The sequence below is a fragment of the Anomalospiza imberbis genome, chromosome 1 (assembly GCF_031753505.1).
Source record: "Anomalospiza imberbis isolate Cuckoo-Finch-1a 21T00152 chromosome 1, ASM3175350v1, whole genome shotgun sequence".
Taxonomy (NCBI): domain Eukaryota; kingdom Metazoa; phylum Chordata; class Aves; order Passeriformes; family Viduidae; genus Anomalospiza; species Anomalospiza imberbis.
Window position 1 is genome coordinate 98,306,588 of NC_089681.1, and position 26,755 is coordinate 98,333,342.

The window sequence follows — 26,755 nt, forward strand, 5'->3', positions numbered from 1 at the left end:
CTGTCCTACTTTCTGGAATGAATAAATGAGAAACCAAAGGTGTTGGACAATGGTGTTTCAACTGTATTATATGGTGCCTGTCCAAAAATTTGAAAAAAAGGTCTTCGATATGGTTTGCTACTTGACATTTTTTCCAGTTCTGTCTAACAGGGCGAAGTCTCACAGGACTGAGTTTTGGGGTCAGGATCATAGGAATGACCAGTCCAATATATTATAAGTCATTTTATGTGTTTGAACCATTCACAGGAGTAGATGCCCAAAGATGAATGCTTTCTGAAGCAGCCATTAACACCTTTGGTTCAAGCTGAAGTTAAGCTGTTTAAGCTCCCCTCACTCTACACTGACCCTGCTCTGCCCTCTGCACTGAACTCATATGGTGACCCAGATTAGGGAGCCCATCCTGCTGATAAGAATATTTTTCTTGTGTTCTCCCTACCAGCTGTTAATTGTCACCCCATCTGAGGCATTGCACAGGTGCAGTGAAAGGGGTGCCAGCACATCATGATGTACTAGATGCATATACACATGCGGAAATAAATGCTGTTTTATCGTCATGTTCTTTGCAGAGGACATGATGTTTAAGCACAAAAGCATGCATGCAGAAGGGGTTTTGTTTAGCTTAATCCCTGTTCCTATACATGTTGGCAGTGTGACTGCTTATACTGAAATTAAAAAGAAATGTGTACGCTTAAAATTGATCACTAAAAGATATTGATTCACGCCTGCCTAATATAATGTGTGTCAAAATGACATCTATTAACTCCCAGCAGACCTGGAGGACAGTTATATCTTCACAGTATTTATCTCTTTGAGTGATCCACTGGAACTCTTCTGTATTCAGCTGAACTGCATGAATGTCAGAGGGCAGAATCTGGCTGAGTGGATGCAAATTTGGGAAGAAATCTCCTACCCCTGGACTTGGCCTTTAAAAAAGAAAAAAATCAGAAAACCTCAAATATTTACTGAGAACTTCAGTGAGAGAAAAACTAGTTGTAGGGGTTTTTTTTTGCCTATTCTATAATACAGACTAATAAAGTCAGATAATAATTACGTACTGTTAACAGGTGAAACAGCTACATAAAGTTCTCAAAGAATTTAGACCATAGTAAATAGATGACTGGAAAGTCTTTGCTGAGCACCATCATTTCTGCTGAAATGACTAACAGCTATAATCATATTTTGCTAATCATATTTGTTCTAATAAATGCTGGGTTTTGTCATTTTTATTCATGACTTATTGGGCAGAAAATAATTCAAACCTATGACTCTAAAAGTACCCAGACCCAACAATCTTGCCTCTGCTGTGCAAATGGGCCCTTACATCTTGACAAAGTGATGACTTTTGAGTGAAAGTAGATGGTTACCTGGTGACACGGAGATTGGCTCAAACAGTTGTGAGTCTGTATAAATGGTAGTGAATGCCAAAGAAATGAATTTAGGGAAAAGACCATGCAAAGTAGTTCTGTAGAAACTTTTGAGCCTAAGGGATTGTAGTGATGCTTAAGCATTTTACACTGTTGAACTGTACTTACTCTGGTGACTATGAGATCTACAAAATTCCCTCTATCACCTGGGAGCATTGCTACAGTCCTGCCAGATGAGGGCATGAAATATGGAAAATCCTTGCCAGAAGGGTTGCTTTGGTGCATCCCCCTGTTCAGTATTCAGTGCTCTTGTCTAATCTCTAGAGGATAGGCATTTGATACAAAAGTGACTGTGGAGCTGGGCTGTTTAAAACAGTTCTTGTTAGTTGAAAAGATGATGACTGTCATTACTGGTGTGTTCTCAGGTGTTTGCAGTAGCACATGGGAAGAAGAAAACTGTACAGGTCTGTCAAATAAATTAGTCATTTTCAAAAATCCTGAATGTGGTTTGTGTTTGACTACTTAGTTTGGGAAGTGAATTCACTCCTGGCCTTTATTATCTCTGGGAAATTGTTCCTTAGGATAACAGAGAAGAAAGAATCTCATGCTAATAATTCTGTCAGCTGCTATTACCACATCATTAGTATTGTCATTTATTAAAAGAGAGTGATCATTTTTTTATGTTCATTGGCATTACAGTAGTAATGCCCTGTATTTTTGTGTTCCATCATCAGTAAAATCTATCAAATAAGTTCAGGAAAATGAATGGATCCAGAACCTGTGAATTTTCTAAAGGAGGTAGGAAAGAGGTGTTACTCTCCAGTTCATGAGTCTGAAGACCCATGAAAAACAAGTTATTATACTTAGCCTGAGATTGTATAAATGAATCCACATCTGCTCCAGAAAAGTCTAGGGATTCAGAAACCAAAAGCCTGTGGTACATGAGGACTGAGAGCTGATCAAGCATGCTCTGATATATATCTTGGTATATGGCACTGCTCTCCTGACATTTTGGCACTTTCAAGCATACCCCCTTGAGCATAACACCAAACTGGCACTTGAGCATAACACCAAACTGGCACATATTAAAGAAACAGAGAGTTGTTTGAATTCAGATAATTTTTTTGAATAAAATTGTCTGTTAAACTGTGCGGTAGAAATACGATGGAAAAACTCTATTTGTTTTTTGGTGGAGAGCAATTCAGTGAGCTCTGGCTTCCAAACCCTCAGTTTTGCCTCTCCTCTCCTCTCCTCTCCTCTCCTCTCCTCTCCTCTCCTCTCCTCTCCTCTCCTCTCCTCTCCTCTCCTCTCCTCTCCTCTCCTCTCCTCTCCTCTCCTCTCCTCTCCTCTCCTCTCCTCTCCTCTCCTCTCCTCTCCTCTCCTCTCCTCTCCTCTCCTCTCCTCTCCTCTCCTCTCCTCTCCTCTCCTCTCCTCTCCTCTCCTCTCCTCTCCTCTCCTCTCCTCTCCTCTCCTCTCCTCTCCTCTCCTCTCCTCTCCTCTCCTCTCCTCTCCTCTCCTCTCCTCTCCTCTCCTCTCCTCTCCTCTTCTCTCCTCTCCCTTCCCTTCATAAATTAAATCTTAAAAATATAAAAGTTTATTAAAACAGGAGAATTATGACAACACTTTTAATTACCTGCATTATTCCCATAAATTGTACAAAATTAAAATGACAAAAGGATTTTAAACCAAAAGGATTTTATTTTCAAATGCAAATAATGTACATGTTGTTTTCTCCCAGGGTTTGCTCTTAATCCCCAAACTCTGTAAACCCATAAAACCCAGGATTTGTGGTGGTTGTAATTGAAATCAATGTGTTACAACTGAAATTTGCTAGTCAACAGAGAATTCTTAGTAAAACCAAGATTTTCAGGAATGGGTGCAGAGAGAGAAAGCTGTCTCTGGATTTTTTTTCAGCATGACTTTCAGCCTTGCTCAGAGGCAATAAAATGAGATGACACTGGGAAGAAAAGTACCTCACCAGAGCTTGTAGTTATTGTTGTTTTGAATGCTTATGCAGTTGCTCCACTGCAACAAGATTGATCCATTCCTCGGCAATGATCATTATATATCGTTTCATACAGCAAATGCAATGCTTTTCTTTTAAGTTGTCCTTTCTGATGGATGTTATTATGCTGAACCTTATTGCATTATATTATAGTTCTGAAATATTTAGGTATTTTTGTCAGTTAGTAGAAGAGTAGAGGGTGAATATGATATTCGGTTTGAAAACATTTGGCTTTGCAGGGTAGGAAAGTACTCATGGAAGATGAGTTGCTCCTAATGGGGAAATTATACTTGCTGTTCCAGCATGAGAGGGTGAATTGTATAGGGCCTTCAGCCTGCAGGATGCCCTGATGTGTTTTAACCCCTTGTGTTATTAGCTGGATGTGTCACCATCTATTCTGACTTCCTCCACTGTTCCCATTTTAATGCAAAATATCTTTTTATTCCAAATACAAAATAATTATCAGAGAAAAAATAGTGTTTAAAATTGCCTTATATTCTGCATTTGAGATTTTTTTTTTCCTAAGAGCTACCCTGCATTTAAAAACATAAGCAATTAACCCATATATTTTTAATATTATTGAAGTCACTCTATCAAGGGTTTTGTCCAAGGATCCTCCAAAAGAGGAGGAAAACAGCACAGAAAAGGGGGAAACAGAGCAGGAAAGAGAAGCCAACCCTTTAGAGCTCTGTACTTCAAAAGGAAATGAATGAAAGTTAAAAGAGCCTGCCCTTTACCTAGATATGAGACGTAAATGTCAGTATTCTTTGCAGTGACTAAACCACTTCTTTTTTCTACTCCCTGAGTTGTGTCTCCCATAGTAGGTCTGTCTGAAGTTCTGATATGAAATTATTTCAGTGCCTGGAGCTTGAGAAGAGGGGCACAATCCTCATGCTGCCCGATGTAGGTTGCCAGTGCCATGATTTCTCTTTCTGAAGGGTGGGCCCTGCTCCGGCAGGTACAGTGTAGAGCATGCTCAAACAAGTCAGCTGTGACTCTGCCTTACTTGATGGTGGCCTAGTATTTTGGGGAGCTATCCCTTGAAAACCTGATGCAGAAATATCAATGCTTACTAAAATCAGCAAGCACTGCCTGGCATGCTGCTAGATGAACTCACATTCACCATGTTGTTCTCCATCTGACTTTTAAGTCTGATGCTTGTGGCTTAGGAGAACTGATATTTGTGCTGCTTAATCCCTTGCCTGGCATTTTGCAGCTGCAGAGCGGCACCACAGCACTCTCCTGCTTAGCCTATTGGGATTTCAGAACTGCCAAACTGCCCGAGCTGTTGCTAAAGTGTCCCAGCTAAAGTGTTCCAAATTCGTGGAAGTATAGGTAAGGCCTGTTCTTTGAGACCCCAGCTGCAGTGCAGGCTCCCCTGAGAAAACACAGCATTCCTGCTTGCAGACGAATGTGATAACCTCCATCCCCAGCATATGACACAACACAACCATTATGCCATTCTGAAAGATCAGGACACATGCATTGTCATATAACCCATTGCTTAAGATCTCAAACCTCGTAAAAGTCAGAATACTTTCAGTAAACCTTTAATACAAAACAGCAAGCCTGTATCTTATTGCCACAATTTGTCTCAGTGTTGCTATATGACATCAAATGAAACTTACGGAGAAGAAAATAATTGCCATGAAAGGAATTTTCATGCAGTTTACAATAGATATCACTTGGTGTTAACTATCTACTTGCAGCTGTGCAGCTGCCAAGTTGGGTTTTTCAATACCAAACAAAATTGTGTAAACTAAAAGAAAAGATTTAAATTCTTATTGAAAAAGACTTGAGAAGTCTTGCAAAGTCTTGCAACCTCTCTGAGTAGTACCACACTACTATCGACTGGGGGGGTCTTACCCAGAAGCATAAAGAAGTGTCATTAGTGCTTCATGCTCAAGTTTATTTCAATAGATTGCTCACAAGTGTAGGTTAACAAAGAGCAGGAATGTGCTGCTACTTTCTGCTGTTTTGGGTAAACCTTGTCTGTGGTCATTTTTCAAAAAGAAAGGATTCAGAGGATGCTGTTGTACAACATGCACCTCCTGTGTTTCTCTACAGGTAATCTATAGGCTGCTGGAGCCATGGAGAAAGGGTTTGCATTTGTCCTGCATTCAGTGCTTCACAGAAATCTCATCCAGCAGCCAAATGAAGAGTTAGGATATATTTCAGCAGTGAACCAAGAGAGCAGCATCAGACCAGGAAAATTTTTGTTGATAACAGAGCATGTGCTCAGCTAGCTAAGGAGAATGAAAGAAAAAGATATTCTATCTATAAGTCTAAGTAAGCCTGTGGGTGTGCATTAAGGACTTAACTCAATTTGAAAAATGCTGCCCAAATTTGTTTCTACTGTGCGTAAAGTGTTTCTAAGCCTCAGATGAGCCATTATATTTATCCAGCATGACATCTGTTAAAATATTTTTGAATGGAGCGTGCATAATAAAATAGCTTTTGTGAGCATGTTTGTATTCCTGATAGATGAGAATGGGTCATTTGGAGCCCTCCCAATTTTACACTGTTTAGGAGGTATGGTAGATCCAAGATGAAAACCCACACGAAAATGTAATTAGTGGAACAAAATTTAGTGCATTTGCCTCACGGCTACTTTTTACATGGCAGCAGTTTTGCTGTTAATTTTCCTTCTTCTTCGAGGTATTAAAAACAAGGGATTTTTGAGCTGGGGACCTAATCACATTACAAAATCAAGCCTTTTTTCCCTGTCCTTTCATATAATTTTTTCCTTCAAAGAAAGAAAACCGATATGCTTTTCATTAAGAAAATAAAACAACCAGACTCATAAACATTGACCTTGGCTTGTAATCTGGCAGAACCCAGCTAACAGAAACACTGACTGAAATAGAATGGACAACTTTCATGAGTAAAGATTTGTAGAATTGTACTTCTGGTTCACCAAGTTTCAGGCCAAAGCAAATTTTACAGCCAAGTTATAAATATTTGAAAAATGTGAAGCATAATGGAAATGCTGACACAACCTTAACCACACAGGCATAAGCAGCTCAGTGGTATAATCTGGCAGTGCTGTTTTGAAAATGGTTATATGATAATGTAATTCAGGCCCGGAGAACTTTTAGCTAAATGTATCAATATGAACCAAATTTAATTAGACATTAATACAATCATTCACATTCAAAATCTGTAGTACTCTGACATATAGATCAAGACAGTTTCTTTCTCCCTGATTTTTATCAGTGAGATATATGTTACAGTACACCATAAATAGGATGAGTATCAAATCATTAAGGAGGTGTTTTTTCAATCTTCCGATCACTATTTACTGAACAGTATCACAAGAGCTATATCCTTCAGAGTGTTAATATGTTACCAGAACAAACAGAGAACATCGGAAAGGTGGAGAAAAGTTAGATATATAAGCAAGAAAAAGTGAGTTATTGATTTTATTGACTGGTTTGTTAACTTCTGACATTGCAATAAAGCCTTATTTATTTGTATACAGAAGACTCAATTACATAGATACATATTATTTAAACATCCGGGTTATTTACAGGAGAATTGCAGTTTCATAAATAATATAGACCTGCATTTCTCAAGATGATGTTTATCCATTGTTACCACTTAGGGAGTTGTGGTATCCACAAATGGTCTTTGGAGGAAGGTCATTAGAATAATGTTAAGTAAAACCCCTGCTATTGTAACAATACATGTCCAAGGTACACATTAGCACATACAAGCTATGTTCTTCACAATGACTGAAATACAAATTATTGCATCCTGCTTTCTATGACTAGAGGAAGCAGCATGCTGGCAATACTTGCTACTCCAACTGACATGCTCCTTTGGTCCAGGATTTCTCTCTGCTGTGACAGCCCAACAACACTCTGCACGTGGTATAAGAAGAGCTGGTGAAGGTCCCACAGGAAATGGTTGGGAATGAGCCTAAGTCTTTCTTTTGCCAGATTAGCACCTGATTTTTTTTCCTTTATGACAGCTGTAAGGAACAGACAGTGGACATGTTGGCTATTTCAAACCAACCCTGGCTATCTTCATATGACAGCTTCTCTGGGCAGAGAAGCAACACAGCTGTGTTAGAGAGGCACATATTTGCACTTGTAGAGCACCATGTGAGCATAACTGTATGTCTTCCACACCAAGGCTGGGTTCTGTTTGCTTATTTGGGAGTATGATCTAAGAAGTTAAAATCTGTTTGTCTATATGTACTTTTAAATGTTATCTTTATATTTTGTAAATATAGCTAGGTTCTTCTAAAGGGCTGGATGGGTCTAAGTCAGATGCCAGAGTTCTTACAAATAGTTTCAGAATCTTTTCTTTAAAAGCATTTTTAGAAGGAATCAGTGATTATTTTTTGCCCAACTCCAAATTATGTTTAGTAGGCATGTACACATAATCTGAGAGCTGACATAATCCTCAAAGTAAGTAATATGACAAATGGAAGCTGATGCTGGTTTTGTGTTGTTGTGTAATGGAGTTAGACTAATGACAGGACAATAGTATAATAGAATTCTGCAAAGCCCTCACTTGACTTTAAGTCGAAGTAAAATCATGGAAATGAGGAGGACAATAAAATAATGCTTTGTAAAAAGGATAAAGAAATAGTGTTACCCAAGTCTATTAGTGTCATAATACACTATGAATGCACTTAAATTAATAGCATCTTTTACCAGTAGTTATTTTTCAGTTACTGTAATGCTGAAAAAATAAACAGAACAATAATATAAAAAATGAAAGTGATGTAGGAAACTGATTTTTTTTAAATTATGTATCTATGTTTGGAGAGGCATATGAATATATATAAAGACAAGTATTCTCGTGTATTAAAGACAAGTAATTTCTCGGATTAGAAACATTTTATTCCATAGAATTTAATCCTGTTAGGTTGTGTTGCAGTACCCTATTTGAAGCAAGTTGCCTGCCACTTGCTATTTTGGCAAAGCTAAGTCGTATGGCTTCTTTTTGCTTTTTTGCTTCATCATGGCATGCTGTTACAAAGAGGTCTTGCCATGACAAAACATTTCTAACCAAGTGATCTTTTCTTGAAATTCGGCTGTCCTGGGATGTATGCATCTTACATGTAAAGCTTTTTTAACCTGTGCTATATTCTCAAACCTTTCCTGGGAAATTAATCCAACACATTTAAGATCCAGTGGTAGTTTGACTCACATAAAGACAAGATAAATATGTTACAGGAATAGTGTCCAAATGTTTGTCACCCAGTAGGTTATTTCTATGGAGATCTATTCTGGTGTATTTTCAGTGTAGAAAAGACTATTTTAGTGACTGCTGCAGAGTGGTTTATTATCAATGACTGGCAAATATCTCCTCAACACCAGACATTATGGTGATGTTGACTACTAGTCTTTTTGCTACCTTTTGTATTTTTAGCTTTTGATCTACGGAGGAGGGAAGGATTGAAGGGGTACAAACCAAAAGCTCTTGGTGTATGGTGTAAACTTGGTTTAGTGATGGTAAGGCTTGACATAATTTGCAAGACCTGGTTGTAAGACTGAAAGCTCTTTAGAAACATAGATATAAAGTGGCAAAAGCTCCTGGCAAAATTGTAAACGGCCACTACAACTGATTTCAGACAATAATAAAGAGAAGGAAGTTAATTCAGTTCAGGATTTATGAGATCTAGAGGCATGCATACCATAAGTTTCTGCAGCTTCCAGCCAACAGTTTCATTTGAAATAATGTCTCACCCTGCTGAGCCACATCATGAGAACTTGCTGCAGATATCAAATGACACCACTTGCTTTTGAAAGGCTGTTGTATTTTTCTAGCTGGGACTTTTTGAAGATACATGTGCAGCTACATAAATTTATAACAAAGACTAAGCAGTTTTGTGATGTAGTTGGATCTAGGAGTGTGAGTTCTCCTGCATACAGAGTTGCTGCCACTGTTAAGGTTTCCTCCTGGATCTCAACTGGGCTTCTACACTCTGCCACTCTGTGGGATGGCTCTTGCAAGAGTCTCAATAAAGTCTGAACAGCTGAACAACCTGAAATGAGGCACTTGATGGAGCTGCCCCACAGGGCCATGTAAAGACCACAGCAGAGTGTAAAATTGTTAAAGACACTGCAGGGATGAAACCAGTGAACTCAGTAGCAATAGTGATAAGCCACTGTTGCTTTACCATACTTGCTGGTCAGATTGCTACAGTAGAAGTTAACATATATTATGGGGTGCACTTTGCTGAATAGTGACTCTCGTGTGAGGTGCTTTTACTAGGTTTAATTGAATACTTCCTTCCTTAACTGGATGTTCTCCTCTCACCAAACTGGGTGATTTGAATTTGTAAACAGGTTCTCATCAGACTGATAAAATACTAGGTTCATCTGCTCCCCACCTTACAGCTTTTTCTTTCCAGTCCCTTGTCAAAGTTGTGAGTTGAATTACTGTCACTGGCTGCCTACCTGTGTCCTCTCTGTTGAAATTAGTCTATCAACATAACTTGTAAAAAGCAAAATATGTCAGACATATTATGCTTTTCTTTCACCCAGAAGCCTGAACTACTGTGCACCAGAGATCATCTACATGTATTGCCTGGCTTTCAGCAGGCTGTAGTGCCAGCAGCCCAGCACATATTAAGTAACTGTGCAGGGTTCCTCAGGCAAACAACAATATATATCATTATAAGATATCTTCATAGTCTGGCTTATTTGGGGGAAGGGTACAAAAGTCAGGTAGGGAGGGTGAGTGTTGGCAAGTTGGGTTTTTGATGGAAAGCTTGCCCTCTTCCCTATTAGGAACAAAACAAATATGCATAGGTAAACACTGTAAAAATCCTAAAGAAATCTAAGATAGCTATAAATATAGCAAACTGTAACAGTTGTTCCAAAATAGATGTTCTATAATGTGCTCATTCTTTGACATTTAGTAAATGTCCAGGGATGGAAAGAAAGGAAAGTTTAATTTAGAGAAGCCTCCTGGCCTTCTTAGCTAGGGATCAGCTGCCCAACATGAAATAATAATGCATTCAACTGTCCATCTTCTGGTAAGTCACCTTTATTATCACTGCATTTACCAGCACTAAAAGCAACCAGTGAGTATGAAATGTTGCATGAATTCAGAGACTGGTAGGGTCTTTGTGGCCCTAATATTTGTGCTAATGCATACAGTATAAAAGGAATTAGAACTTTCAATATAAAGTGTCCTACTCATAAAAAATGTATGTACCACTAACGAGGGATTTTTATGCACTGTACTTATTGGGTGAAGAAAAGTAGAATGAGTCTATTTTGAATAAAGAACATACTTTTGCAATTATATCCCTTCACCTTTTCTGCAGTAGCAACACTTCTTTTCTCACATGAGGTATTTGAAGTGGAAGAATATTCATATAGGCACCAGTAAGAAAAAAAGTTCACATATGGTAAAGAGAAAAAGGAAAAGATGAGACAATGAAAGAGGAGCAAAAATAAAGATAGGAAAAAAAGAAAATTTAAGGCCATTGGGAGGACTGAGATTTTGAGTTATTTGTGATTTTGTGCCTTGGTATGGTAGATTTTTTAAGGTGGTAATTATAACTTGTGGTTGCCCAGAAGAAGTCCTCTGTAACATGAATCACTTTAATAGTCTGATTTTCATTATAAAAAGTCATGGAGTTTTAATCCTAATCCAGAAGGATGCATTTGCATAAATACAAACCAAGCTCTGTGCATAGGGATAATGAGGACATTGATTTCAGCTACTACTACATGTGCCTTGTGGGAGAAGATCCTTTAGGAGGAAATAACTCCAGGGACAAGGCAAACACAGTATTCTATACTCTGCTGACAGAATGACTTTGAGGTCTCCAGATGATTTTAGTAGCTTTGCAGTAGCAACTGCGAGGCAATTTCAGATAAGTATAAAACTGTGGTGTTTTACTTACTTAAGTAGTGAATGATACACTCAGTAAAGCAAATCTGCTCTATTCATACTGCTGTCTAATTAAATTCATTTTCAATGCAGGATTTTCAGCTCTTCTGTATAGGATATTGCATTGATATGTATGTCAATATGGTAAATCAATATACCATTCCCAACATTTACAACAATTCCCTTATCACACCACAAACATTTTCAAAGGTAAACTAAAAGGGCTTTGTACATAGGTAGGAGAAAATTAAGGATGAGATCTATGTACATTGACACAATCTGACATTGTAGAAGATGTGCACAGCATTTGTATGTTGTGCTGAAATGATTAAACAGTAAAATCATAACACCAACATTACAATTTTATTAGGATTCAGAATTAACAAGTGCTAGTAGTAATTCTGCACACATCCAGAATTCTATACACTTGTTTGTGTCTCTTTGTGAGGGTGAAATTACTGCCTAAAAATAAAAATCTCAACTACAGGTCAGCAGAAAAAGATTAATTGCTTAATCATCTGTGTGATAACCTGATACCTAGGGAAATTTTATACAATCCAAAGGAGTGAATTTTGAACCACATTTTGGTCATGGACTGGAAAGAGACAACTTTCTAACAAACTAAATATGGAAAGTCTAAGCCTAAATTCATGTCTTTCAGTGGGAGAATCATTATTCTAATATAATTTATGAGATTGATTTTCTTTGCTGAGGTAGCAGGAATATCTCCTCTGATAACCATAAGAAAATAGCAATGTAAAACGGAATTAACATAAAATCTCAATTTTCTCTCCTGCAAGTACTGTAAAATTTAGGTGTGTTTGTGAAATTTTGTGTAACAAACTGATTACTAAGGTTTTACAATGTGGTAGTTTGTGCATGCTTCCTCCTGACACGTCCAAACTCAGATGCAACAGGAAAATGAAAATAGTGAAATTAAGAGCCAAAATGTGGTGGTTTGTGGCAGAATGAAGAGTGAATGTTATTTTTTTTTCATTATCAGTTGAATCTTTTTCTTTCGGTTATTTAATTTTGTTCAGCAAGATTGCTCTTGGTATAACTGCTGAGAGTTAAGCTTTCATTTAGTGAAGAGCTGAGTTACTTTAATCAGAGATGATGGACTTTCACACACCATACCTGATAATTTGAATTATACTTGTTGGTCTATTTAATTTCCTCAAAAAGTTGGTTTTTATCTCCTGATTATGATCTAAATGCAGCAATGTTTTTCTCAGATTGTTTAGTTTATTATTTTTTTAGTTTTAAAAATGTAAATTTTTTCCTTACAAGCAGTATTTTTACTTTAATTATTTAATTCTCAAAGCTGTATCTTTAATGTGAGTTGTCTCAGTGAGTAAGAAAAAAGTCTACTTTTGATTTCTTATTGTTAGGGTTACTGAGAGATAAATACAAGTAATTTAATGTCACATTGTGGAACTAGCTAATGGTTTATTAACAGGTGTTGCTTGAAATGTGTTCTTTTATTAATGTTAATGCATTTGAAATATTTTTTTATATCTCAGAAGGATTTATATATTCGTTTGATCACTGAAAATCTAGTATTATTTAATTTCATCCAGCTAATTTTTCAAAGCATTGAGTCCTAAAGAGAAGTGGTCCAGCCTATCCCTGGTTTTGATAAAGATGTGAGACATATTGAATTCATTCATGAAGACCACGAGGAAGTTGTTCATATCCAGGTCATTTGCTGAGATTAGTCCTATAGTCCTATGCTTTGGTATGAAAATTGGCTTTGAGTGAGCTTTGGTGCAGAGTTTGAGAAGAGATGCCAGGGTGCATCATGCCTTTGAGCAGGCACAAGCACACATGTGCAGAAGGGCGAGGGTAGAGCTGGACGTACAAGTTTAATGCGCTCCATGCTGTGATGCTGTTCCGTGCCATTTTTCAGTCAGCTGCAAGTTCCTTGCGAGCATCGGAGACCAGGTGAGACAAGGGCATCTGGGACAGGCATTGCATCCAAGTGAGGATGTTGGGGAACATGTGCAGATTCACCTTGTCAGAATTGCTGTACCCCTGGAGCAGTCAAGGAGTCATAGAGCAGTTTTGTGTTTTGACCCATGCCTTCCTGAACAGTGGATCTAGAGCTGAGGAGATCAGCTAAATCGTGCTTATTTGAGAATCCACATTGGAGTCTCTTTTCCCCATTAATTATAAAGTGGGGCATTGGAGCATTCTCACCTTCACAGGGCACTGGGAGACACTAAGAACTGAGTTACCTGTTGTGTTGCTGAAAATGTGTCAGAAACAAAATGGAAGCAAACTATGGAAAGCCTTTTATAACCAATACATTTACAGTGTAATTTTGTATGAAGCTTGGTGGCCTTGAGATGTGGATTTTTTTTTCTTCTGATGTTTCTCTTGTTGTTTTCTCTTTTCTAAATCAGATATTGTGCAACATGGCTTTTCACTTGGTTTGTGGAATTTTTTTCTCATTTTGATAAGGGGAGAAGAAGGTTGCCTTTGTTTTACTTAGCTTTATTTTAGATAATGTTTTATTTTAAGAAGGCTATTTTACAGTGTTTACAGTGCACTTCAATTTTTATTGTGTCATGCCCTTCCAGTCCCTTGGTGAGATGAGAAGTATGTATTATATAATTTATAATTAATTTATGATGAATAACATATGATGAATACTCCTTATTAAATATTAAAGCCTGGTCTACAGTCGTGGCAGTACTATGGCAATGGCACTCCTGTCTGTTCATATGGTACTGTTAGTGTTCAGGAACACACATAATCACGGGATATGATTATATGGAGGTGCTTTTATTGCAGAGCTCTGGGAATCAGGGGTACAGACCCAAATCTGACTCCAACATGGCTTTCGAGCTGAATGTATTTTATATTCTATTGTTATGTAACTTACATATTAATTATTAAACTTATATTGTTCTATTGTATACATTGACTTTATCCAAGCATGAATTTCTCATGATCTACTCAAGCCCCTGACCATAGTTTCCCATGATTATTCTTATGATTAAACAGTAATTATATTTAATTACTAAACAATCATCACATCTAACAATTCCATCATTTATCATATACCAGCTACACAGGTGCAGTTCTAGCAAGTATAAGGCCTATGCTTTCCCGGGGTATTTTCCCAGGGCCTACTAAGCTTAGTTTTCCTTTTAACTCCCCAGATCCCCATGATTTTAAACCCTTTTACTATCAGTACTATTGAGCAAACTCATAGACTTAGGCTATGTTGTCAGGTCTCAGTTGTTATAAGAGCCCTGCCTAGGTAAACAATGTTAAGGAGAATTCGCTCTCTTTTCAGTGTAGTAGCCCTGCTACTGCCTTCCCCCTGCCCCTTGTGCACCAGCAGCCTGGGGCTGTAATGAAGGTAGAATTTCTGCAAAACGTAGTTGCAAACAGAGGTGGTACTGCTGGTAGTTCCCCAGCTCCACAGGGGTTGTTATAAGTCCTGGTTCCTTGCTGACAGACCCCTCACTGACAGAAGGCTGAGTGGAGTTGGAGAATAACCTAATAGGAGGTAACAGGAGGCCTGGATCAGACAAGTGGAAAATCTAGGCTAGATTTTGACAGTCCATTTTTATTAGTGAAAACTGGAATTTGGACAAAAGAATAATTTACCTGCAGAGGTCGTTACAGCATATGGAATTAACCAACTCCCAAAAAAACTCAGTAAAACACCATCAAGAAACAGTGTAGGGGATTGTGTACTGCCAGTTTAGGGCAGTTGGTCTCATTGAAGGCATTTTTCCAAATTCATAGCAATGAATCTCTGAAGCAGAAATAGTAGAGAAATCAGAAATAGACAGAGCTCCCTGACTGCTCTGAAACCAGGGGAATCCCCCCAGTCAGAAATATAAGGCAGAAAAGAAAAAGTAGACTTCTAGCGGTGTTTTGTACTCTGCCTTGCCTTTTTCAGTGTGTTGACCTATGTGTGTCAGTGAATGCAGCTACAGCAAGGAAAAAATGCTGTCACAGTGTGATGTAACAGACCTTAATCCTGAAATTCTTGCTTCGCTGTATTTAGTGCCAGCCCAGCAGGCAGATTTTCTTGTACATTTTCTTGACTCTTAAGTGTCTGTTATAGCGGGTAGATTAGAAGGGGCAGGACAGATCTGAAAATATCAGTCAGAGTATACAGCATTGATAATTTCATATAGGATGCCATATAAGACCACATGAAAGTGTGTACTGTTTTCCTGAGATGACTGCATCCTATGGGAACTGAATTAGGAGCAGCAGGCAGAGCATTTGAGCACTGAAATAAAAAAAACCAAAACAATCGTCTGTGGTAACTGTGTGACAGGAATGTAATCCTGTGTGATTCCACCTAGTACAATGAAAAAGGAAAGTAATGAAGGGAAATAGTGGATATAACCATCTTGATGGCTTGATGGTCCGATATAACCATCTTGTGTTACGTAAAGATTGAGTGATCAAATATTGAAAAATTCTTATGGTACAGATAATGGAAATCAGTGGTTCTTTGGATGGGCACCATGGAAAAAAAAATACTAAAACACAGGCATATTACTTCAGAACGTCTTACATATTTTCTGAGAGCTCAAGGTATAAAAATTGCAATAAAATCTAATTCTAATGACTTTGTTTTTGATATTTTCCCAAAGATTTCATTGGGTGATTTGATATCATTTGAAATGACAGATTATCAGGACCTTGTTTTAATATTGATTAACTCACACACATAGACAAATCTCACAGCCCTTAAAATTACATAAACAAAATTGACTTATAATATTTGATCTTAATGGAGAGTGATATCTTCATTGGTACTGAGCCTTGGATCTAACATCACTTAATACATACAGCTATGAAGTTTAATAAAAAGAGACCGTAACAGTATGTGGAAATTACCAAAACAAAAATTATGTTTAGCAACATGGCAATTTATTTTTTATGGGAGGAAATCATACTGGGCAAACCCTGGTTTTGGTCTTAGGGGTGACATCAGCACTCACATATCTAGTTAAGTTTTTCTCTTTTCATTTAACTTGAATGAGTAAATTGCAGATAAAAAATTTAGTGACTGTGTCTCTTTTTGTATGTTACTAGGCAATTGTTGGAATCCTCACTGATTATAGTAGGTCAGCTTATTCTCATTATTAAATGACAATGGTCATTAAAATGGCAAACATATTTCTGTAGAATTTACTTTATAAAATTTCAGCAAGTTTGTATGTTTTTATTAGGTCCAAATCAGATATTTCAATAGACCATTTGTAAGTATTCCTGGAGCAATGTCTATTTCTGAATTTTTGAGATCACACAAAGATATGACATATTAATCAGATTTTCAGATTTCTGCATAAAAAGTCTGAACATTTATTGTTTAATCCAATTCTGAAATGCTGTTATGATTTACAGCTTTCTGTAGAGATGGAAGTCAATTGAATAATATGTAGCAGTCAATTTTATTTAAACCTTAATGTGGTGAAGGTGTTTTTTTTCCACATTTCCATTATTTATAAGTTGTTCCCCTTGGAGAATATATAAAAGAATTTGTTTTAAATGAGCTGATAATACCCTCTTTAAAATTTATGACAGAATTGTATCCTTTTTCCTTGCAGCACAAGGGTGTTCCAAGAAACTATTTCTGAATTATCTTGCTATTCATAGGAGAAACATTAGAAAAGAGCATCTTGTTAAGGTTTACTCAGGATGGAATTTCAACCACTCATCAGAAAAAAAAAAAAAACAAACTAGAAGATATCATACCAATCAGGAAACCTGATGCCATTGCCAGGATTTTCTTTATAAGAGACCACAGTACTCCTGCAGCTACATTTGATACTTGCTGTCATTCTTACAACCTCAAAAATCAGTGTGGGCCTGATCATCATCACTGAAAAGTTCCTTCACCCAGAGGAAGGGGAGGATTGGGATGTTGTTTTGAAAACACCTTGGTACTTTCTTACAACTGATAGGATGTGTTTATTTTTCTTCCTCCCTTTGAAATCTGTATTGCAGATTTCAGCAAAATTTAGCAGGGCTGGACTGTGTTCTATGCTTAGCAAGTCATTAGTGCCCAGCATATAGTTCGATTGTTGGCTATTGATCATCTCAATAAATGCTGGAAGTCCTTGGTTTTGCAGAATTTTGCTAATCCTCCACATGCAATTTAAAAACCAAGCTGTCATATGGAAGCATACCAGTTTTCATAGTGCCTTTTTATTGTGCATAGTTGAGCCTTTGCTGCCTCAGTAACTGACAAAAGAAAATACTTTATTAAGATAGAAAGTAGATGTGACCTGATTGTTTTTCAGATAATTTTTGCTTTCAGAAATTGCAATGGCTAATGCCCACCTAAGCATAAAAAAACGCAGTTCCTACACACACGGAGTGCTCATGTGCTGTATGTAAATTGATGTATAATGCAACCCACATTAGCTGGGTTGATGATAGCTTCAGTTTCACTGCTGTCAGATTTCTGTAACTCTTTGAATGAGCTGGCTGGTCTGAATGAACGTTAGCATAATTTATGCGGCTGATAAGCGATTTGAGTGCTTGAGTTATTGATAAAGCACTTTAACATATCATTTTCAGCTTCATGTTATGTGACATCAGAGTAGAAGGTAATGTGGCAGTCCCCAGGCTTGATATTAAAGTCAATCTGTTCTTTGGATTTCAGAGGCCAGAGGAAACGCTGTGCTGCCTGATACAAGCCCAGCAGACCAGCACCAACCCAGTCAGTCCCATCCTGCATTCCCTGTTGGGCCTCAGGTCAGTACCTTTCCTTTTAACTAATCAAGATGTGCAATTTGATGAACAATAAATGACTGTGATTGATCATCTTTGATGTGTGTAATGTAGAAAATGTGAATCTCTTTGGGTGCATTGAGTGGTACAAAAAGGGAACATGTATATATCATGTATATTTTAAAAGTAAAGTTTGGCAGGATTTGATTTTTTATGCTTTGCTAAAATAAAACCTAAGAAGTTTTACATATTTAGGAAGTTAAAATATTTTAATTTCTTATGTAAATTACTTCCGAAATTAATATAATAATTTAATATTAAAAATATTGTGCAATTTTAATGCAGAAATTTTGTCTCTGACAGTTATGTCTGTCACACAGAGCTCCTGTATTACTAAAGGTATTTCATTATCTTTTATGCCAGATATTTATTTTCTTTAGAGCAAAGTGTAGACATAGTAGTATTACATTTTATAAGATTTTAAAATATTTCCCATCTCATTTCATGATTTTATCCAAGTTCACCTATACTCTAAAAAGATACTCAATATTCTTCCACTTCCCAGGACAGTCATGGTCCACAAAGCTTCTGGCAGTTGTCACTAGTGTTTTCTGCTATTATCAATCAGTATACAACCAGGAAATGTTGGCATTTAGGTACTTGTAGACAAAGTTGAGTTATGTCTTCTTTCACTTTTATATTATCTTTCATGTATGTGTAATGAATTTTCCAGTCTAGATTCAGCTGGGATTGCTACTATGCTGTTTGACTGAGGCTTACAGTTTCAGACTGTCATATTTGTCAAACTTTTCTGTATTGGTGAAAATGTATGCTTTAAGATACTGGAAGCAGTGCATGTCTGTAATGGAACATGAAAAGATCTCAAGCCAGAAGGTTGAAAGTGTGTAATACTGCACTATACACACTCAGATAGCTTTGTATCTGTGGTTTCTTACAGCCACTACTGACAGCCCAACAGTTAGCCTCAGCAGTAACAGGGGTGATGCCAGGAGGCACTCCAGCCCTGAATCAGCCAATCCTTATTCCTTTCAACATGGCTGGGCAGCTGGGGGGCCAACAAGGACTCGTCCTAACTCTGCCTACAGCAAATCTCACCAACATCCAAGGACTGGTAGCAGCAGCTGCAGCAGGAGGCATCATGACTTTGCCATTGCAAAATCTACAAGGTAAGTCATGTTCATAATTTTTCTAACAGGTTCTTTCACATGTTTTATGCCATCTCTTTCTTTAAACTGAATGATCTCTTTTTCAAATGAAATGTTACCCTCCATAAATATTGAAAAGTAATACCTGGATTGTTTTTGAATGCTTGAGAGGTACTTAAGGGCTATTTGCCTTTTTATAGAAACATGTTGGAGGTTGGGTCTTACATTCTGTGGGTCAGTAATGCAAACCACTTGAATGACTCATTAGGTTTTTCTTTCATCAGTGATCAATGTTCTCTACTCACAGATCACTTGGAGATTTCAAACTATAGAATAACATAATCATAGAATATCAAGGGTTTGGAACAGACTTTAAGATCATCTAGTCCCAACCCCACCTGCCATGGGCAGAGACACCTCCCCGTAGACCAGGTTGCTCAATGTCTTACCCAACCTGTCAAGGTTGGGGCATCCCCAACCTCCCCTGCACAACCTGTTCCATTGTCTTATCACCCCCCCCAGTGAAAAGTTTCTTCCTAATATCTAACCTAATTCTTCCCTCTTTCAATTTGTCCCTATTATTCCTTGTCCTATCACTACAGTTCCTGATGAGGAGTCCCTCTCCATCTTTCTTGTAGAAACCCTACTGGAAATTTGCCATAAGGTCTCTATGTGATCTTCTCCAGGCTGAACAGCCCCCACTTTCTCAGTCTGTGTTCATAAGGGAGGTGCTGCATGTCTTAAAAACTTCATGGTCCTCCCTTGGACTTGCTCCAACAGTTTCATGTGTTTCTTATGTTTGGAACACCACAACTGTGCATACTCCAGGTGGGATCACATGTAAGCAGAATCATCTGCTTTCACCTGCTGGCCATGCTTCTTGTGATGCAGCCGAGGGCTTGATTGGCTTTCTGGGTTGTGAGCACACACAGCTGGCTCATGTGGAGTTTTTCATCACCTGTCACCCTCAGGTCTTTCTTAGCAGGGCTGCTCTCACTTCTCTGCCCAACCCATTGGTGTGTCTGGGATTGCAGTGACCCAGGTGTAGGATCTTGCACTTTGCTTTGCTGAACTTCATAAGGTTTGCTTCAGCCCACATCTCAAGCCTATCAAGGTCCCTCTGATGGCATTATCACTTCCCTCCAAGCAAGTTGACTGCAACACACAACTTGTTTCACCACTGCTGATTAAAGCAGCTGTATGGATAGAGGCAACTAAAAATACAGTATTGCATGAAGATAACTTTTTATAAAAATTACAATAAAATCAGAGTTTTCTCGTCTGTCATCCATGCCCCAGATATATGTTTTCGTTCTTGCTGTGGGAGGTCTGATTTATCAATAAGGTTCTGCCATCCTCTTTCAAGTTGTTGAGAGAGTTGTATGACTCCAAAGTAACTAGGAAAAAGTTAATCTCTCTATGTATCCTCTCTGTTGTCTGAGCTGTACCATGCTTGCAATGGTTCTACCCTGAGGGATCTGCTACATTTTCCCTGTGCTCTAAAATCAGACTGAAAGCAGTTCTATAAGATCCCTTTTTACCCCTGTTCAATCTGTGTGTCCAGCACTGTTAGGAACAGTACTCAGTCCAAGTACATATGAGATAAAATACAGATGTACTTATTTACTATTCCTGACTATGTTGATACTTCTCAGAATGCAGTTGCTGCTGAATGGAATGGAACAAAATACAGCAAGATAAGTGTTTGCCAATATCTTACAATAGAATTGTATCATTTTAATGGACAAGGACAGTAAAGGAAGTGATAGTCCAGTGTGAAAGTGATAAAGGTGTGAGCAGGAAGTGTAAAAGAAAGCTTTAACTCTTTAAATTTATTTATTTATTGTTATTTCTTTCTAATGTAAATGGTACGAAATATTTTCCTCCAACAAAATGGTAATTTTTTAAAATTAATCCTCTGCACTGTGCTCTAAATACCTTTTAGTCATCAAACTCTGGTGGCTGCTGATTACTAGATGCACTATTTGAAGCACCAGATCCTACAGGTTGTCAAACAGAGAAAACAAAGAGACAGCTCTTGTGTTGAACAAACTCCCTTACAAAGCACATGCATAGTACTCTCACCTGTTGGGAGCAACTACTTGCCTTTACCTTGTGCCTATTTTAAACTTTAATGTCAACAGACCTCTCTTATCATAGCTGTAAATGGTTTTCACTTTAATGTTTAAAATAATGTCTCTCTCATACCATTAAGCTGCACCAAAGAACCTGTCATTCATAAATGATAGATGAAAAGGACACACTAATGCACAAATTTTACTTGTTTAAAATTTGAGAGTGCATGTAAAGTAGGAATGGGAGATTAAAAAAATAATACAAGAACAGGAACGGGTAAAAGCACATATAACAAAGTGAAGGGGAAGTAGCTTTTTAGCGTAGGTGGATGATGAAATCTTAATGAAGAAACAGGCATTATAAAAACGTATCCTTCCACTCTGGAGTGCTCCAGGTTAGAGGTGCTGGGTGTGTAGTATTATAAATAAACATAAACTTGTGCAGTTCTTACGTCATTTATTCACCCGTGTTGCAAAGCTGGGGGGTAGGGATTAAGCCAGGCAACCTTTGCTCTTTAGTTTAGCCATGGATGTCTAACTGCTAGCTAAAAGATGTAACTTTGCTGCCAAATAAATTTTGCAAGCAATGACCTTAGGAGATGAAAAGGTTTCCTTTATAATCTTTACAGGTAGATAGAAGCCTGGGATCAAATAAGGACTTGCAGGAGCAACAGGTTCAGTTCCCTGTCTATGAACACAATCACACCTTCCATAATGTATCTGAATGGAGCAAATCTCATTAATTTATTTAGTTGTTTTGCTGTTTGTTGTCTTCACTACATTTCCTTCCCAATCTTCTAAGCAAGTGCTAGTGTCTGCCCTCAGTTTTTGAAAGTGAAACTGTTACACAAGACAGCAAAGTAACCTGGTCAAGATAGCTCCTACCATCCTGAATCATAGCTGAAAACTGCCATTGCTTGCTCTGTAGCCCACTGTCCAATGCATGCATGAATGAAGATAGGAATCAGGTGAGAGTGTTATGTGGTATCATCAGTTCCACTGAACCTGGCTGACTTCTGATCCCTGGTTGTTTTGTATTTTGTTTTGGTTTTTGTTTTTGGTTTTTTGGTTTTTTTTTTTTTTTGTTGTTGTTTGTTTTTTTGTGGTTGGTTGAAAATAATTATAGAATGTGTTTTCTCTTTCGTAGACATTTTTATAGGTATACTCAAAAAAGACCATGCTTGAACACAGTTTGGTAATTCCTGCTCTTTTGGCAAAGTCAGACCATAATCATCAGCTTCCATTTCTTAATATCACTGTAGCATGGCCAACTTAGATAATGGGAGGACATGTTTTCATGCTGTTTTCCAACCTGTCTTAATACTCCTGTTGTCACATGTGGTGTCCCTGAATTTTCAGTGAGGCCAAGCATAGATGTCCACAGCTCCTGTGAGCTGGGTCTTCTACTGTCTTCTCTTGTAAGTAAACTTCTAAAACTCTTCATGGCAAACTACCCCAGCTAGGTAACTCAAAAGACACCCTTACAACTTTTTGAATAATATATGAATTCAGAAAAGTTCTGATCTGACAGAATACTTGAATTCATACTAAATGTTGATCAAGGGAGTAATTCTACTATATCTTTTGTGCTCCACATACATGTTTAAATGATTTTCTTCTCAGGAACTTTCAGGACTGGTTCAGGGTGAGAAGTATGAGACCTCAGAGTGCCTAGTTAAAACAATGAAAATTCTTATTTATGAAAAGAGAAAAGAGTACTCAGTGATAGGAATCACAGAGGAGATGTATTAAGTATATAAAATGAGAAAACAAGAGTTTATTTTAAAATGGAGCAATTAATGATTTCTCATACAGTATAACAGTGATATTGTCTATTCTTCACTTGTCAGTTACCTATAAAAATATATTTTCCCCAAATGTGTTTGTGTTAACTAATTCAGTTGCTATGTGGTCCTGATCCACCAATAAGGTGATAGGAATTTCATTGCTGTAAGTGAAAAGAGGTTTATACCAAACCTCTTCCAAAATGTCTTTTCTTCTTCTTCTATATACTTGATTATTTTCTGTTCTTTACAGCCTGACATTTGCCATATACACTACTATACTGTATCTGTTCCCTGAACAAATACATCAAATGTAGATGAACAGAAGGAGCAGAGGTGAATGCATAAATTTTTGCTGTGAAACTTAGGAAAATATGTTTTCCCTGGCTTCAAGTAAGCAAATGTCATATGCACAACTAATATGCAAATAATACAATTCACTGAGATGGAAGAAGGTGGCAGAATAAAAGTATCTACCTTAGTGGAAACAGAAATCCCTGAACATAACACCTGTGGAATTTTGAGTTTCCACCAACAGTTCTTTGAAGAAAACAGTAAAATGAGCAACAATAACTTTTTAGTGTAATCCACTAAAAGCACTGAAGAGAAATGTTTAAAAACTATTCATGAAAGATGTCATCCCAAGAAACTTATACACCTGCTTTCCACTCATCATTTCTTAGAAATATAGGTGAAATATAGCCATGCTTTCCTAAAATTTTGCACGTGTCACAATAACAATTGTGATGTTGTGAGAAGGAAAAAAGTGAGGCAGGTACTCCACAAGACAGTGTGTTTCCTGTTATCTGCTCTTAGTTCATTGCTTCTTGGCCTGTCTTTATTGACTTAATGCAGAAATTAGTCTGATAGCTTCCCTCTTAATCATCCAAACTGGTAGTTGTAAGTACACATCTTCCTGCCTTCAGGAAACTTTTCTATGGGCTGAAGAGTTTCAGTTTTTGCATCTCTTTTGCCAGGTCAGATTTCTTTCAGTTATGGAAGGACTATGTTCTTTTTTTAAATTTAGTTATCCTTCTCAATAGACTCTCCAAGGGAGTAATAGTTGCTCATTCTCAGAGTATTCAGTAATGCCTGGGAGCTGATATTCATGAAAAGACATTCTCTCCTTAAGCCCATCTGATTTTTATGTCTCAGTGTAATATTTATGTGTAGCTGAACAAGAAACCTTTTGGGTGGGGGAGCTGAGTTTTTTCTGATATGTTTTCTTTATGTTATTTTAACCCAGTGAATTTCCTGTTGACATAACTGAAAAATGGGAAGGTATTCCAGTCCTGGGGAGCTGTTAACCACTGTCCTCTCTTTTTATTCTCTTTTCCATGACAACCAAAACAGTTTTAGCTAAAAAGTTAACATATTTTAGCTATTTTTTTAGTTTAGTTTTAGTTATTTTTTTTAATTTATTTTTTTAGCATATGTGATTGAAATTAGAAAATGACAGTGTGCTGGTTTTGCATCACAGACATGATGTTTTGAGAGAGGCTGTTAGTAGTTTCCCCCATGTCTGATAGGAAACCAGTCAGTGGTTGGCTTTGGGAACTGAAAATCTATTGAACCACTGAAAAGCTGTACACACTGTAAGTGTGTTTCAGAAAGCTGTTTCTGAAAAACACATGTTAAAGAGGAAAGAAACTGCTTTGCCTTTCTCCTAATCTGATCTCACAACAAGAAACAAATAAGTACACTCTAATGAGTGCACTAGTGATTGCCCAACACTAAACCCACCACAGACAGGTTTTTTTTGTCAGCTTTCTGCTGGGTGCTCATTCACCGTGGATAACAATCTGGGTGTCTCTCTGCAAAGGGCTGGTCCAAATATATGTTATCACATAGCAATGGCACACCAGTGTTTTAGATATATATATGCCAATATGGAGAAGAATGACACTGGAACCTTGAAAGAAATCAACAAGCTGGAGACTGTAGCCTCATGGCACTGAAACTTTGTGCATTTTATTTCCACTACCCATTGTACTGCTCCATAAGTGGATGTCAATAATTTATTTACAAGTCAAACTTTCTCAGTCTTGAGTCATGAAAGAAATGAGAACAAACTATCTCTCTAAATCACTAGTGAAAGGCTCCAGTGCTGAAAGGAACTCTTGCATAGCTGAAAATGTGAAATCATTAAATCACATTATTTAAACAGCAGCAGGTCATATTTTAGCAGCAATACAATGGAAGGGGAAATGTATTAAACACCTTGAGAGATAAGAGACAGCCATTAAAATGCACTGATATGGGTTACATTTGACACAGATAATGGTAAAAAATAAGATGGCTTTTTTTATATGGAGATCAGTCAAAAAGAATGTTAGGTAAAGACAATAGCAACAAAAATAAAAAACTCTATTGTTTACATTTATTAGGCCTTGTTTCCTCTGAACAGAGATTTGTATTATTAATTGTACAGCAGATAAAGTAAACATGCTCTGTCTCCATTCCTCCATGTACGCACACCTTAAAAATCAGAAATCAGAGAGAGATGAAAAACAAAAAAGAGACAGAAAAGAAGTAACTACAAGCCTCAATTTCTTACAGATCTAGAGTCCAAATTCCAGTTTCTTAGAACATTTCTCCCTTTTAACTAAAGTGATGAAGTCCCTATTCATTTGTATTCCCCTTCAAGTAACATGAAATAGCTTTCAGAGTCTACAGAAAGGCAGTGTTTCACTTATGTATTTTAATGAGCACCAATGTCAGTAATAATCAAAATGATGTTTCACTTAGAGGAATAGTTTATTCCCAGGTACTTTTGCAGTGTACTAAGATAACTAGAACAAGAATGACAAGAACCAAGAAGAAGTGCTGCATTCTCAGCAATTTCTGTGAAGCCCTCAAACCAAATATACCTCTTCTCTCACTGTATAAATGCTGCACAAAATTCAGTCACTGTGAAGGGCTCACTTACACAAAGAAGGGGATAGCCAACCCTCAAGACAAACCTCCCTAGCTCAGTACATGGAAAGAAATAAGACAAATATGAGCATCCATAAGCACACTGTGGCATGCACAGAGTGTCTATGGATTAGCAGCTGCTACAGCAGGTTTCCTCAGGCTATCAGCTGTATCCCATCCAAACTGTTGTAGGATAACTGAACTAATATGCAGAGATCCCTGAAGATGGGATCTCTGGGTCTCCCAGGAAATGTACTTTTTTAGAAGGCCTAGCATTTGCTTTTGGAAGAAAGGGCAAAATCTGCTTTTCTGATGGTAGTATAGCAAGAATCTTACTGGGTTGTTTGTTTATTTGTTTGGGTTTTTTCCCCATAACACAAGGTGTCTCCTGTGCGAGTGCATTGGCCCCATCTTAATTGCTCATCTTATTCAGTGTCAAATTGCTGCCTTCAGAGAGCGAATGTGAAAGGTGTTCAAGTCTTTATTAGTTACTAGCTGTTTATTGATCAGTCCCAGTTTATTGTTGTCTGGTTTCTCTGCCCAATAAGTTAAAAGCCTACCACTAGAGGCATTAAAATGCAGTAGTCTTAGTGCTTGTGTGCGCTGTTGCTGACCTCCACCCAAAACAGATCACAGACATGCCTTTTATTTTGACTACTGATGGTTATGGAACATCGGTGAGAAGTAATGATGTGATGTAGATCAAATTCTGAAATCAAAGTGTTTGCACCTACTTAAACATTGCAGGCCAAGTACTGACAGAATCTAAATTTCCAGACTTTTATGTGAAGAAGCAGATGGGAAAGATGGAAGTAGTCTGCACCTCCCCAACCTCCTTGAAGTTTTCACCAAAAACCCATTGGTT

The 26,755-nt window shown here is 37.6% G+C and overlaps 1 protein-coding gene across 4 annotated transcripts in view; it reads left to right on the forward strand.

Moving 5' to 3' along the window:
• Positions 1 to 26,755, forward strand: part of POU6F2 (POU class 6 homeobox 2) — a 304,798-nt gene that overhangs the window by 114,315 nt on the left and 163,728 nt on the right. For all 4 annotated transcript variants that reach the window (XM_068201738.1, XM_068201754.1, XM_068201732.1 and 1 more), the window contains exons 3-4: positions 17,882 to 17,973; positions 18,908 to 19,136. In XM_068201738.1, the coding sequence (XP_068057839.1) occupies positions 17,882 to 17,973; positions 18,908 to 19,136 (321 nt within the window). The remainder of the gene's footprint in view (positions 1 to 17,881; positions 17,974 to 18,907; positions 19,137 to 26,755) is intronic.